This window comes from Aspergillus novofumigatus, assembly GCF_002847465.1.
Source record: "Aspergillus novofumigatus IBT 16806 chromosome Unknown P174scaffold_9, whole genome shotgun sequence".
NCBI lineage: Eukaryota > Fungi > Ascomycota > Eurotiomycetes > Eurotiales > Aspergillaceae > Aspergillus > Aspergillus novofumigatus.
In genome coordinates, this window is record NW_020194282.1 from 470,737 (window position 1) to 485,223 (window position 14,487).

At 51.9% G+C, this 14,487-nt stretch overlaps 8 protein-coding genes across 8 annotated transcripts; 5 read left to right on the forward strand and 3 right to left on the reverse strand.

Moving 5' to 3' along the window:
• Positions 1-17: 17 nt before the first annotated feature.
• On the reverse strand, positions 18-1,086 carry P174DRAFT_413668 (60S ribosomal protein eL29). The gene is made up of 4 exons (XM_024824359.1): positions 1,049-1,086; positions 890-941; positions 597-699; positions 18-525 (listed from the first exon to the last, which is right to left on the reverse strand). The coding sequence occupies exons 1-4, from the start codon at positions 1,053-1,055 to the stop codon at positions 490-492; spliced, it is 198 nt and encodes a 65-aa protein (XP_024678257.1). The 5' UTR covers positions 1,056-1,086; the 3' UTR covers positions 18-489.
• A 1,061-nt stretch (positions 1,087-2,147) lies between these two features.
• Positions 2,148-3,249, forward strand: P174DRAFT_396367 (F1F0 ATP synthase subunit delta; the record flags this gene model as incomplete). Its single annotated transcript, XM_024823738.1, has 6 exons — positions 2,148-2,279; positions 2,353-2,375; positions 2,460-2,590; positions 2,697-2,785; positions 2,849-2,938; positions 2,998-3,249. The coding sequence occupies 6 exons, from the start codon at positions 2,148-2,150 to the stop codon at positions 3,028-3,030; spliced, it is 498 nt and encodes a 165-aa protein (XP_024678258.1). The 3' UTR covers positions 3,031-3,249.
• Positions 3,250-3,345: 96 nt separating this feature from the next.
• Positions 3,346-4,797, forward strand: P174DRAFT_378591 (uncharacterized protein; the record flags this gene model as incomplete). The annotated part of the gene is made up of 1 exon (XM_024822846.1): positions 3,346-4,797. The coding sequence occupies one exon, from the start codon at positions 3,346-3,348 to the stop codon at positions 4,795-4,797; it is 1,452 nt and encodes a 483-aa protein (XP_024678259.1).
• Positions 4,798-4,934: 137 nt separating this feature from the next.
• On the reverse strand, positions 4,935-7,233 carry P174DRAFT_454682 (uncharacterized protein). The gene is made up of 2 exons (XM_024829255.1): positions 6,699-7,233; positions 4,935-6,630 (listed from the first exon to the last, which is right to left on the reverse strand). Exons 1-2 carry the CDS (start codon positions 6,852-6,854, stop codon positions 5,209-5,211), a joined length of 1,578 nt encoding a protein of 525 aa, XP_024678260.1. The 5' UTR covers positions 6,855-7,233; the 3' UTR covers positions 4,935-5,208.
• A 742-nt stretch (positions 7,234-7,975) lies between these two features.
• On the forward strand, positions 7,976-8,305 carry P174DRAFT_435038 (uncharacterized protein; the record flags this gene model as incomplete). Its single annotated transcript, XM_024825908.1, has 1 exon — positions 7,976-8,305. The coding sequence occupies one exon, from the start codon at positions 7,976-7,978 to the stop codon at positions 8,303-8,305; it is 330 nt and encodes a 109-aa protein (XP_024678261.1).
• Positions 8,306-8,661: 356 nt separating this feature from the next.
• Positions 8,662-10,540, forward strand: ppe1 (putative ribosomal protein/carboxylic ester hydrolase (Ppe1)). Its single transcript, XM_024824360.1, has 6 exons — positions 8,662-8,840; positions 8,892-9,127; positions 9,241-9,725; positions 9,783-9,873; positions 9,934-10,187; positions 10,243-10,540. Exons 2-6 carry the CDS (start codon positions 8,934-8,936, stop codon positions 10,479-10,481), a joined length of 1,263 nt encoding a protein of 420 aa, XP_024678262.1. The 5' UTR covers positions 8,662-8,840; positions 8,892-8,933; the 3' UTR covers positions 10,482-10,540.
• Position 10,541: 1 nt separating this feature from the next.
• Positions 10,542-13,511, reverse strand: P174DRAFT_413678 (putative transcription initiation factor TFIID subunit). The gene is made up of 5 exons (XM_024824361.1): positions 13,232-13,511; positions 12,837-12,975; positions 12,737-12,780; positions 11,873-12,687; positions 10,542-11,822 (listed from the first exon to the last, which is right to left on the reverse strand). The coding sequence occupies exons 1-5, from the start codon at positions 13,415-13,417 to the stop codon at positions 10,757-10,759; spliced, it is 2,250 nt and encodes a 749-aa protein (XP_024678263.1). The 5' UTR covers positions 13,418-13,511; the 3' UTR covers positions 10,542-10,756.
• A 167-nt stretch (positions 13,512-13,678) lies between these two features.
• Positions 13,679-14,485, forward strand: P174DRAFT_445572 (mediator of RNA polymerase II transcription subunit 11). The gene is made up of 2 exons (XM_024828373.1): positions 13,679-13,812; positions 13,910-14,485. The coding sequence occupies exons 1-2, from the start codon at positions 13,729-13,731 to the stop codon at positions 14,342-14,344; spliced, it is 519 nt and encodes a 172-aa protein (XP_024678264.1). The 5' UTR covers positions 13,679-13,728; the 3' UTR covers positions 14,345-14,485.
• Positions 14,486-14,487: the final 2 nt, after the last annotated feature.

Sequence of the window (14,487 nt, forward strand, 5' to 3'; positions counted from 1 at the left end):
CATGGAGCTCGCAGAATAAGGAAATTGAAAACATATTGATATTCAGACTATCTTGCTTACGAGTATGTAGCCCTCCATCCATGCACCCTCTCGCCACGGGAGAGAAAGGGAAAGGGTGTTTGGTAATAGGAGGGCATGGGATCTCTTCTCGGCACGTTGAAAAATCCTTCAGCAAACGCGCATGGAAAAGACACGAAGCTGTACACACATATGCCTGAATGGACGACGGGATGACCGAATGTCGTTCCCGATGCAGAAAAAAAAGCAAAGACAGACTGAACCAAGCCGGCACGAAGGCATGCCCTATCGCAGAAACAAGATCATGCTCCAGGCACTCATGATGGCCAAGTCGTGGAATCGAAATCCATTTTTGTGTTATTTAACAAGCCGTCGCGCGAGAACCCAGCCAGGCTCTTCCGACATGACGCTCTGTGTCATCGCACATTAAACCAACTCAAATCGCTTCCCATTTAATTTCGATGAATCAATTTATGCGATCTCCCGCTTGCCCTCCTTGCGCTCCTTCTGTAGGATAGTTAGCCATATCCTCCGACATCCAGCTGCTTCCGACTAAGCAGCAGCAGAAGTCAACGTACCAGAGCCTTCATGGTGCCGTGAAGGGCGTGCCTGTGGTTGCGGCGGAACTTGGGGTCAACACCCTTGAGGGAGGGGTAACGGTGAGTCTTAGGCTTCTTAATACTGTTCGAATCAAACGGCAAATATCAGCGACCTGTCTTTTCCTTCTTCAAAATGTGGTTGGTGGACATGTTGCAAGCTGGTCGCGAGTCATTCAGGACCGATTCCGGTGATGTCAAATCCATCACTGCAACAAAATCCTTCCCTCCCAACCAAAATATTTCGATTTCAAATTGCTGAGGACTGTACGAACCCGTTGCGGTGAGCCTTCTGGCTGCGGTGGTGCTGAGACGCGTTCTTGGACTCTGTTCAAGTGAAAATAACCGTCAGCGACTTCCGAACAATCCGAGGACATTGTGCTGCTATAAAATCGATTCGAGATTTCCAAAATGCCGGGTTTCAGGTAACGTACTGGCCATCTTGACGGTATGTGTCGCAACAAGAAACGGGTTGACGATGAGTTGGCGGATTGAAGATGTCCTTGAACTGAGCAGAAGGCTAGAGACCCCCCAAAGATTCCGGCTAGGGTTCCGCTGGGAAAGATTTGTGTGGGATTTCGCTTACTGCTCCAGCGGCTAGCGTCATTGGTCCATTCCGTTCGGCCAACTGTGGCAGCGCCAAATGTCTACCTTATGTTCACAACAGCACTTGCTGCTGGTCACTATCGGGTTGTTCCTCTACCTGCTTTGAGACTACTTGTCTGTATGTCTTTTAATCTTGACACTTTTAGGGAGCAACTTATCAATTCTCAAGTTGGAGTACTAGTGCCTCGTAAGACTGGCCGTGAATGAGAGCGATGTCCCGTGACCTGATTACTAAGTCGAATCCCAATATCGCCTGGCATGGAGATGACAATGATGCCAGACATCGATTGCTTGCTTGTTCCAGGAGGATGTAGGGCGTGCCAACAATAGTTCGGGTGCTCAACAAGCCATTGTGAGCGCGAAAATACATTAGCATAAGGTGGGATATCTGTTACGAAGGCTAAAGAGACAGTGTGTAGGCGACTTATATCACGTGACCTCACATTGTGATGCTTGAAACATCCACGTTGAAATGTAGTCTACGGAGTACGTTTCCGGAATCAATGTATTCATCAGTAGAGCAAATGCCACTGATATTCCTTTTGAGAGCATCTGCCGGTGGCCCTTGGCATGACACTGCTGTCCGAGATGTACGAAAGCTTAGCAGTCGATGTAGTCGCAATGCGTGATGGAGTCTATGTCCTAGTAATAGGAGAGGGATATTGACCTTTCAGAATAGAAGAACACTTTTTTATCGCCAATCGATCAATAAGACCTTGTATATACCAAACAATCTCGGGTCGTTCAATTATCTGCAAAGATTAGTTTGTTGAATTATAGGGCGTTGTTTGATGCCTCTGTCAAGGTCTATCACGTGACGCGAAGAGCCGCTAGGGAACAACCGGCAGTCGGACTTCGACCTTTGCAACTTTGACCCAGGTTCAAGAGGGATACCATCACCACGTTCTCCCTTCCATCCATTGCAAGATGAGCTCTCTTCGCTTTGCCCGCTCTGCTCTCAGGGCTCGTCCCTCAGCTCTCCGCGTTCCTCTCCAGCGCAGAGGTTACGCTGAGGCTGTGTCGGACAAGATCAAGCTTTCTCTGGCCCTTCCTCACCAGGTACGATCCGAGATAACTGAACGCACCCTTTTCGACTTGTAGGCTGGAAACTGACATAAGGATCTCGGAACAGACTATCTTCAAGTCGACCGGCGTGTATGTGACGACCAACTCCCCTCTCATCGACGACCGACAATTCGGAACATGACTTGAATGCGTACTGACGACCTCCCCTTACAGTGTCCAGGTCAACATCCCCGCCGAGTCCGGAGAAATGGGTGTCCTCGCCAACCACGTTCCCTCCATTGAGCAGCTGAAGCCCGGTCTCGTTGAGATCGTTGAGGAGGGTGGTGCCAACAAGAAGTTCTTCCGTACGTCCGGACAACCCCGCTGAGATTTGTGCTGCGATATCGTGGGACCACGAAGATGTCGCATTACTTTCCGATAGCATCGCACTAACGAGTCTACGTTCTTCAGTCTCTGGTGGCTTCGCCGTCGTTCAGCCTGACTCTGCTCTGAGCATCAACGCCGTGGAGGCATACCCCCTCGAGGACTTCAGCGCCGATGTAAGTTGTGGAAATGAAGAAAATGTCTTGATATACTTTTTGACCCTAATCTTTCAATTACAGGCTGTCAAGTCCCAGATCGCCGAGGTCCAGAAGATTGCCAATGGTAGTGGCAGCGAGCAGGACATTGCTGAGGCTAAGATTGAGCTTGAGGTAGGTCAACCACGAGCGCATTAGCACAAGCCTATACTCAATTACTAACGTTGTCACAGGTTCTGGAGACCCTGCAAGCCGTCCTGAAATAGATACCTGATGTACATAACCACTCGCGATTGCAATTCTGAACTTGTAGAATTATAACAATTCTCCGGCAAGGTTCTTTCAATAATACTTGCACCTTACCATACCATGTCCCTACTCTGGAGTCCTAACCCTTAGGAGATCGTTGTGTGGCACGGGATCACGCCTTCCCAAAATGGATTCGCATCCTGTCTAACTTCCCTACTTGGCCGCAATCATATTTTTCTTCAACCTCCTCAGTTCATTATAACTAATTGACAAGCTTCGCAGATCTTTTTTTTCTGCCCTTGCCCATTTTCTGGTACCTACAATAGTTGCGAATGGACCATATAACATCGCACCGACAGTTCAGCCCTTCACATACATTGCAGTTCGCCCTGGAGGAACATCTGCAAGAGAATGCACCGGTCACTCCTTCAAAATCTCCGAACAAGACGCGACTCACCGAGTCGGAAGACGACATTTGCAGTTTGTTCGGCGAGTATCCTAGCAGTTTAGATCCGTCTCCTGTGCGCGAACTCGATGGAGTTCGGAACGACCGAAGTACGAACGTCAAGTCTACTATTCCAACAGTACCCTCCAGTCGGCAGCCTGATACGCAATTCATCTTTGACGAACCCTTGCCCACGAATCCAACCAATAGTCCGGCGTCCGAAAGCGAACAGGCGAAGCGCCTCTCGTCTGCACACCTGTACCGCGAAAGAAACAGAAAAAGTGCGCTCTCATCGCATCAGAGTAACATCACCTCGATCACCTGGCCTGATTGCAGCTCAGAGAACGTCCGATCCCGCCTCTTGGCCAATGAAGATGAGAGTAATTGGAGACCACCAAGGCCACCGAAGCCTCCTTTCCTCACTGATGCTGCGGTAGAGGGTTTCAAGCTTTCTGGCCAAGCACAACCACGAGCAAGTACAATCTCACCGGAGCGCAAGCATCCCACGCCGTCACAGCACGCAAGTCTTACCCAGCCTCGAAGATGGCCTCAGCCACATTCTCGCTTTGTGGAATATCTCCCTCCGGAAGAGAAAGTTGCCTCGACTGTGCAAAGAGAGACATGGGTCGATTCGAGCCACCGTAAGCCTCATGATCAGCGGAGAGTCGCCCATCGCGGTGTTCAGAATGCGTATCGTGTTCTATTAGGCGATCCGGACACGCCATTTCCAGCTCCAATACCCACCAGTGATAGATTACCACTGCTTCGGGCTATACTTTCGCCCGAGTCCCGAATCGCATTCTTGAGGTCATTCAGCACCGATCACGGAGCCTCGTCTAGCAGACCCAAAGAGAACACATTTCTGAAGCATTTAGCCGGTTTACTGTCGCGTCCCTCGAGATTGATTCCCCACTGGCAGAAGCTACACAGTTCTACTCCGATAACATTGACCCTATACCAACCTCCGCACAACCCGCAGTGCTCCTCGCTAGCTCAAGTCTCGTACATCGTGCATGTGGAAGCTGTTTTATCAGCCTCCCGGGAACGTGCTGCAGATTTCGAGCAGGATGCACCTTCTTCCCATACTTCAATGGATGGGTATACGCGTCTTTTCGAATTGCGTCTCCCTGTGCCCACCTTATGCTTCGACATTGTCCGACCATTCATCGTTGGTATGCGGCATCCAATCTTAGTGACCATTGTATCGATGTTCGTCTGTGTCTTTGCGATCATCCTACGATTCCTTGCTGGTATGGGTTTTCGGAGTCTGTCCAGCCTTCATGAAGACCGCCCTTATTTGGATGAGGTAGATCCGGAGTCCGCTGCACTCCAAAAGTGATGGCTGATACTTGCATGTCAGGGTTCGAGAGCCCCATGAGTGTATACCTAGTCGTAATAGTTTACCTACTTGGAATAGTTTTGTGGCTGGTGTCTTTCTGATTCGAGAGGCTGCTCCGTTCTGGTCTATGGGTGTACGATCTCCAGCGCGGTTGATTATCGTCATGAGTGCGACTGCAATGATCAGACAGGACAATTTACCTCATCAATTTCTTTTGTCATCCCTAACCTAGGTAGTAACCGCGTGAAATGAGAGATCCCTGAGAGAAGGCACAGAAATCCAAAGAATGATGGACCGCATATAGAAGGACAAACATGAGGACATCACACTCGTAAGACAATTTAGATACATTACAATTTGATAGACAAACCTGAAATGCAGAAAAAGAAATCATCCCAGAAACGGGTATCATCACTCGCCCTTGACCAGTTCCCTGAGTCTCTTTTCCAGAACCTGTCGACCTTCAGTTGTCCTCCACACCTCATGAGGCGCACCCTTGACGATATCCCAATCCTTCAAGTTCTGCGTGATTTTGGTCAGATCCTCCTGTGTCTTGGCCCACTTGTTGCTCCTGCGGACCTCGACCCCGGAGCTTACGACGACAAGCGGCGTATCGGGCATCTGGACATGGCGCGCCGTCTGGATCTCGGAGGCAGTCATTGACTCGGCGACGAGGTTCTCCTGCAACTTGGCCTTGAGGAACTTGTCCGTCTGGTACGCACTACGGCCGTAGACGCGGTCTTCGCGTGTGCGGCCCTTGAAGATGGCGCCGAAGAGGCGGTCCAGGCCGAGCGGGGAGAGGATCCCGCGCAGCCAGAGCAGGAAGCCGCGGCCGGCGTTGCCCACTTGGCCGAGGTAGTCCTCGTGCATGGCGTCGATGAGCATGATGCCCTTCGTTTCGAGGAGGTGGCGGCTGGAGAAGATCCGGCTGTAGATGGAGCCGACGCCGGAGGAGACCAGGATCCAGGGCCCTTCCTCGCCGGCGAGGGCGAGTGCTTCGGAGAGAGCATCGGCTGCCATGCCGGCGGAGTGTGGGGAGGGGGCATTGTCGGACCAGGCGTATCCTGGTCGGTCCCAGTAGCAGTAGCGGTCGATGAGGCCTTGTTTGTAGACGTTGTCGATGAAGGGTTGCAGAGAGTGCTCGACTGGGCCTTCGCCGCCTTCGAGGAGGACGGTGGGCTTTCCGTTGCCGTCGGTGGTGCCGTTCAAGGGACCGACACAGGCGAGGTGGACTTGGTACTTCTCACCGTTGACGAGGTACTTTTGTCCCGGGGCGTGGAGGGAGGCATCGCGGGCGCGGATGATCAGAGTTGCAGTGAAGAGGATCGAGACTATCGCGATCACGACCATGAAGATCGTTTCGATTAGCACGGCGATCCATTCCCGGAGGGACCGCCGGGTTTCCTCTCGTCCGGTAAGGCGCTCCTCTTCCTCCCTCTTGCCCCAGGCAACGGTCCGGTCTTGGAGGACGTTGAAGATGGATATCAGGGTGGCCCAGACGACCGAGGCGATACCGACCCAGCCCTCTTCGACGCGCAGCTGAGGTACACCGAGGATAATGCACATATCCACAAAGAGGAAGACGGCCACCACTATGCCGGATATCGTCATGGCCTTTGACGGGATTGTAAAGAATAGTAGTGCGATAACGAGGTAGCCGACGGTGAGTGTCGTATACGCGAAGCTAAAAAAGCCAGAGCCACGGCTGTGCATCATCGGAGGGCTGACGAAGATGGAGACGAGCAGGAAGGTCCACCAGACGAAACTGAGGGCGAGACAGAAAGAGGACAAGGCTCTGAGAGCCCTGACACTCCACAGATTGTAGGGGGATACCTGATAGTAAAAACTATTAGAGAAACACGAGCGCAGGAGGTTTGTTATCCTCAACATCCGCAACTTACTGCAGGATCATCGGGACTCAGATATCCTTGGTTTTCTCTCGGTAAAAGTCGTGTCCGTTCATCTGCTTCCTGATACTGTCCTCTGGATCTATCATCTTCATCGCGGCCTTGCTCCTCTCGCTCCGGGTTATCGTTCGAGCGCCACAGTGAAACCATTGTCCTCTGCGCGGCCTATATGTCATAGGTAGGACTTCGGTAATAGATGACAGTGGAGTCGTTATGACTATTCTTTCAGAGATACCACGCAAAGAATAAATTCGTTAGACTTGACTAGAAGAGATAGGAGGATTATGAACAATAAAAAATTGAGATAGAGAGGTATCCCTCTACTGATAGCAAGGTAGATCATGAATTCCTGGAGTTGACGTCATGACGAACGCAGCCAGACAGCGGCTCATTATCAAGCGAGCTAGATAAGCTCATGTTTGCCGCCGGAAATGGAGCTGTGTGTCCAGCTGATCATCGGGATCTCCCCTCCCTTGACGGTCCCAGAGCCACCGGTAGATAGACGCATTCGTTGATGATCCGTTGATGCAGCTCCCGCAGATCCCTAAATTGCAGACGCAGTGAGGTCATCGACGATCCAGGAATCACGTGATCCCCAATTACTCATCACAATAGAAGTACATGAGGCGTCGATGGAGGTATTATGTTTTGATCTGACCGGCCTACTCACTTGCTGTTGACCTAGATCTCCACAGCTTCTGTTGGCTGTCCTTTGTATATATATCTCGCGCTTCAGGGCAACTAGTGACCCATCTAGCATGGGCAACTTCGACATCTGGCCAGGAAATAAGTCTCTTGAAGGCCGTCCCATGTCGCACAGCCATATCAAATGTATTTCATCAGCCAGTATACATACACCATTCCAGACCAGGAGGTGATCGTCAGCCTTGAAGACAGTATTCCACCCCGCCATCGACATTCTCATAGCGCCTTTTCCTGTATAATCAGTTTAGGTTGCGTTTTGTTCCATATTATTCCCTGATGTCTGTCCAGCTGTATGATGGAGCCATCACAGTCACAGACACCAGCCCTCTCGCCCTGGAAGAGGCGACGCGGACACTCTACAACAGCGCCATTAGCGACCCATCCACACTGACCGATGCAGAACGAAGAGCCATCCCCCATCGCCCACCCGCAGAGGAAGAGGAGGCGCTCTGCCGAAGCGCCTGTGGACAGAGCATGAGTGAACTCATGGCCTAAGCCGTCCACAGTGGTGATGCTCTCACATACAATGAAGCCCACCTCCTAACGGCCGGGGTAGGTTTCAGACGATGCGCGACAACAGCGAGATTCCGAGGGGCCTGCGATTGGATTGCTTCCTCTATGTTGATGAGGAGTCTTTGCAATCGCGCGACGAGTCCAGATCGTACGTCTGGTTGGGCGAGCCGGAGGAGACGGCTGAGGCGCTCAAGGTGCACATCAAGCACATCGCCCCGACGCTCTTTGCGCGTGTTACACAGCGCGATCTCGTGGGTGAGGCAAAACGAAGACCGTATCGCCATACCTCGGAGCTGGGACTGTTGCATCGGGAGGCGCGTCACTCGCGGAATGCGGAGGGGGAGCCCGATGGGATTTGGCCGCCTCCGGCTCGATATATGTGATTATCTTACCTCTCTACTTTCGCAGTGAAATAGTGGGACAATGGTGTACTAAATGCAGACTTGCCATTTCTACAATCATCCAGATATATATACTCCGCTTCATATTGTGACCTATACACCAAAACAACATAATAACCCGGCCACAGTCCCGCGTAATTACTCCCACCGCCGGATTGTACGAGTAGAACTGATCGGATTAACCCCATGAATGGTCTCAATATCATGCTGGACAACATAAAAGCGACCATCCCCGTCTGCGCGAATGTGATGGTGTCTACGGAGTATCTATAGCAGCGAACGGTGCTTACTCACCGCCAGCTCAGGGCGGCACTGCCCACCTACACCACGTTCATCAACATCTGCTTTGCAAGTACACGAAGATTCGATAATAAGATAAAATTGGATCAACCATATAAACCATCATTGTAGATGCCAGTCCTTTCTGTCCTACCCGATATATCTAGTCCAGCCTCAAAACAACCCTGTTCAGGTTGGGCCTACCCCACGTTACCACAACGCCATCTCCGGATAGATGGTCAGAGGAACTGCCTTCCCTAATCAACAATCTGCTCTGACGTCGATATAGAGGCATATATAATCAGACCATAGCCATAGATATCAACCGCCCATGAGTGATCTTCACAAGGCTTTTGCCAAATCAAAGCTGGCCAAGTTGCCGCCCGAGGCCCCTCTTCTATCCGAGTCTTCGTCCATGAACCACCCCACCGAAAGCAGTCACGATGAGGACTCCTCTTCGGTCTCATCAGCGGGGACCGTGATTCCCTCGCCGAGCAGGCAGCTGTTTGCTAGAGCTAGTCAGGGGTACGTTGGCACGGTCGCACTGCAGATGCATATGCATCCCGGTGCATAATGCATTCACCTCCAACCCACGGACTCCATGAGAAGGATGTGAGAATCCCGCTAATGACATCCAGATCCTCCGACTCCTCCTCATTGAACTGGTCAGACTTCTTCACCCAAGAGCTCTTTCTAACCCGCGAAACCGACACTCTCCGCATCATCCACCATGTCTATCTCACACCACCCACCGACTCAGGCCCACTCTTCGTCATGCACCATGGCGCCGGTTCATCAGGACTCTCGTTCGCAACATGCGCAGAGGAAATCCGCAAGATCCTCCCTAAAGCGGGGATCCTGTCGCTAGACGCGCGCGACCACGGCCGCACGTCAGTGCAACGAGCTGATGGAGAGGCCGCCGAACTAGATCTCAGCCTGGAAACGCTCAACCAAGACCTGGTCTACGTTGTTCGCAAGACCCAGGCGGAAATGGGCTGGGGGGAGCTTCCCGACCTGGTTCTTGTGGGGCATAGTCTCGGGGGTGCGGTGATTACTGATGTTGCGAAGAAGGGGGAGCTCGGCTCTAAATTACTGGCTTATGCGGTGCTGGATGTTGTCGAGGGTATGTATATGATACCTCTATCTATTTCGGGGGTTCTACTGATGACAAATGAGACAGGCTCAGCCATGGATGCCCTCCAAAGTATGGAGAAATATCTCTCTACTCGTCCTTCTAGATTCCCCTCGTTGACATCGGGCATTGAGTGGCAGTACGTCCACCTATATCTCTCTCTCTACATCGCCGAAATGAGGCTAACATATCGCTGCAGCACACGATCTCGAACAATCCGAAACAGAACCTCCGCCAGAGTCTCCGTCCCATCCCTCCTATACAAAGAAGAAACACCCTCAGACCCCTCCAAACCATGGGTCTGGCGGACCAACCTCTCCGCCACGAAGCCCTTCTGGGAAGACTGGTTCATCGGCCTCAGCCGTAAATTCCTGGAGGCGCGCGGCGGGAAGCTCCTTCTGTTAGCCGGGACAGATAGACTAGACAAGGAGTTGATGATCGGGCAGATGCAAGGTCTGTCTTAGCCTTCTCGTTATTGGCTGTGTCCTGCTGACGGTTGTTTGCACAGGAAAATATCAACTCCAGGTTCTCCCTGAAGCGGGCCATTTCGTCCAGGAGGATATGCCGGCGAAGACGGCGCAGATCCTGGTGGACTTTTACAAGCGGAATGATCGAAGCGCGCTGGTGCTTCCGCCAAAGGTGGCTGATATGCAGGCTTCCGCTGCCATGCAGAAGGGTGCAGGTGCCGGTGCTTCGTTTAGTGCTTTGCATGGTGGTGGCAGCGCGGGACATATGCAGAAGCCGTAGAGTAGTGAAACCATTTTTACTTTCTAATGTCCCGACAAAGAGGGATTACCATGCTATAGACTTACAAACAGGATTTGATTGGATCATTATTGGACAGAGGAAAGCCAGTGACTTTCTGTACTATTGCCAATGTAACACCGATGCCTCCCCCACGACGCCGCCGAATATCAAGCCACCAAGCCCCATGATGGTCCAGTGAGCAATAGGAAATGCAAGGGAAGACAGATCAAAATACAATACGGGTATCTGGCGCCACTTTTGCAACGTAACGAAACTCACAATTTCTCATCAAGGAAGATAAGCCCGCCGGCAATGATCAGATTCATGTTGGTGAACTTGACTTTGTAGACCGGGCTCTTCTTCGTGGGGAAGGCGCTGATCTGGTCAGGTGTCACGACGACATCCTTTCCTTTCTTCTTGCCCATTCCCGGAGCAACCGAGGTCGAGGGCTGAGTGGAAGCGGCAGAGGGGTTACCTGCATCGACCTTTGTGCCTGCTCCGCCGTCTCCGACTACACGACCTTGGGATGGATCTTGGGCTGGGCCGGTGACGTCCCACACACGGACAGTGCCGTCGGCACCGCCAGAGACCAGGACTGTCGACTCAACGCTCCAGCTGAGGGACCAGATGCCTCCTTTTCCATGACCGCGCATGCGCTTCAACAATCTTCCGGGCGCCAGATCCCACAAGAGGATGGATCCTTGATCGTCTGCGGATGCAAGAAGTTTGCCGTCTCTGCTGCAGGCCAAGGCCGTGATATTGCCGGTGTGACCAGTGAACATCCGCACAGCGTTACCGGTGGTGACCGCCCACATGCGGACCGTATGGTCGGAGCTGCCAGTGAAGACGTAGGCGGAATTCGGGTGAAAGCAGACACAGTCCACGTCCTGGTCATGGCCGACGAAAATACGCTGCTGACGAATATGGTCTGTAACCCAGAGACGAGCGGTCTTGTCATGTCCACCAGAAACAAAGTAGTGACCGAAAGGGCCCCACTGAAGATCCCAAACAGGATGATCATGGCCCTTGTAGACGACCATGCACTGCCATAGATCAAGAGACCAGAGTCGGATGGTCTTGTCTGCAGACGAGGAGAGTAGCCAACGGGCGTTGGTCGGCGCAACAGCGCCCTCTGAGCGAGTGGCAGAAGGTGCGAATGCGACTGCATAAACCGGACCAGAGTGTCCGATCAGACGACGCGAGTTCGAGGGAGGCGCATCATCCACGTTATCGTAGGTTGTTTGGATTTTCTTGCCATCCATGCTCCAAACACGAATATACGACTCCTGCATACCAGCTGCAACGAGCATATTATCGTCAGAGAAATCCAGGCAATTGATTCTGTCACTTCATTAATAAAACTCCCAGTCAAAGAGTCGGTCATTACCCACCCGTCATAAGTGTTGTGGAATGTGAACATGCAAACACTGACTGCAGGACCAACACCTCCTGTCCGGCCCTCAATCCTGAACCGATCACGATTCTCTTTCACCTTTTGGACTTCCAGAGCCACATCGCGTGCGGTCGAGGGAGGATATGGAATGTCAGCACGACTGGGCGCTTCATCGTCTTCTTCCTTCTTGATCATCTGGTCAAACTCCTGCACGAGACTGTAGTGGCCAGGTGCCGGAGGGTTCTTCATGTCTTCGTCTGCTAGTTCGCCTCGTACGTCGGTCTCAAGCGTAGATTCCATAGGAAGCTTGCCCAGTCGGAGCCGGGGTAATGTTCCAGCCATTGCCGGATTATCGCCGGTGTAGGCCGATCCAGGATGGTGACCGGGAATACCTTCGTCTTCAGCGGGAAATGTCTGCCCTGCTCCAGCTTGGCCTAGCATAGCAGCGAAGCTGAAACGATCGTCGGACGCACGCTCTTTGGTAATGATTGTGCAGTAGCTGCTCAGAATAGCGGACATAACAGAGCCTCCCTCTTTCGACTTGTTTTCGAGAAACTGCATAAGGTTCGAAAATGCTGGGTTGCTGAGTACTAAGCGATACTTGTTATTCCGGTAGAGTTTGGCCGTAGCATTGTCTTGAACATGCTCAGGAAGGCTGATGGGCTCCAGTTTACGGACATCGTCTGTGTGCTCAGGGAGGAACAGGTTCTTGTTTATATCAAAGAACTGCTTGGCCTCTTGTGGGTAAAACGATGTCACCATGTTGAGGAAAGAGTAGACAAAGAGCGGCCACAGAACGCGCCTAAGTTCCGGCTGCCCGACAGTAAGCATTGCCCATGTTAATGATGACAAAGCGGCCTACCTTATACAGATCTAGATTGTCTTCAACCCAGACTTTTAGTATATCTAGATGCACGCGGCATTAGTATATGACTAATGATATACTATGTAGGGATACTCACCGAACCCCATTCTATACTTGGGACGCGCATCCTCGCCAAGAGGAGGCAAAGGACGGCCATCGATTTCTTGGTTAGCTGATTCCATGCGCAGCATGGCTTCAGTCCGGCTGTATCCTTTCTTGGCCAGGTAATCAATGACCTAGATAGCGTTAGCAACACAGTAAAGAAAAAGTGTATACGTGATGTAAAGCAAGCCATGAAATGAACACTGAACCATGACAGACTTCGTCCTCAAGGCACATGAAACGCTACGGCCGTGTTTCAAGACGAACACAAGGCTTGTCCAAGCGCAACACAGCCAAAACAACCCACTTAATGACGAAAAAACACCAGCACATGAGATATAATCTGCGCAAAACCCACGAAACTCACGCATCAAAATCCTCAATACTTACTATTTGATTCAAATTCTGCTGCGACATCGCACCACTCGGTGGCGGCGGTGGAGGACCCGGAGTCGGTGCTCCCACTGGAGTGGTATTTCCCATGGGCTGCTGGGGAGGCATAGACATACCACCACCACCGGGGCCGATACTTGCACTTCGAGGTGCAGGGCTCGGAGCCCCGCCTGGCGCAGACATGGCGCGACGCTAGATGTCCAGGTACTGACGGTCGCGTCTTTTTTTGGCTTCGCTGCGTTCTGAACGAAAAGCGAAGATAAGATGCAAAAGTGACTTGATTTCGGATGGTTCAGTAAATCGGGAGGCTTGCGAAGTCACGTCTCTGATATTGAGCTAGGACTGTCTGGGTTAGCGCTAAGGTTTGGCTTAGGTAATCAAATCTGTCACTGTCCGGCATCATGACAAAGGTCAGGTTATTCTTACTTTGACCTTATCTTCAATCGGGTTTCACTGAGATAGATTTCCGGGTGGAATACCTCAATGTCAAAGAGATGGCCGAGGGCGGGAGCTCTGCACAACCAGATCAAGTATTCACTTCAGCGGACCGGATCCGCCAGCTAAACGAGGTCGACAAGGTAAGGAGTAGCTCCGCGCGACTCTCAGCATAGACACAAACGAACCTTTCGCAGCTGTCACCAAACCACTTACTTAGCAGACACTGATCGCTCGCAGGATGTTGCAAAACTGATTCACTCCGCCGGTCTCGCGATCCAAGCCCTCACAAACGCCAGAACGGGCGACTCCCCCGAGGACACTTCCCTCGAGTCGCATAAAACGCGGTTTAAAGAGGCTACGTCGCAGTACTTCGCGCTCCTTTCCTCCATCGATGTCAGGTTACGTCGCCAGGTCTACGCCCTGGAGGAAGCTGCTATCTTAGCACCGGAGTCGGCCTCGAGGACTGGTGATCTACCTGGTGCTGGCGGAGGAGGGGCAACGGTTGTTTCGAACCCGTTGGACGTCAGCTGGCTGAATAGCAGGAAGGACACTGTAGGGAAGGATAAGGAAGCTGAGCTATGGGCAGCAGCGAGGCAGTTTGTGGAACAACTTGGCGATTCCTCAGCTGCGAGGGTGAAGACGGAAGGAGGACATAAGATGGAGGTCGATTGAGAGGCCCTAAATATTACGAGGCGCCCACTACTCAGCATATCTCAGCGCGCTGGAGTTTTCAGGTCTACAAGCCAAGCTACATCTTATTGGGGCAACTAGGAGTGCTATATGATACCCACACATTGAATTGAAGAAGTTATCAG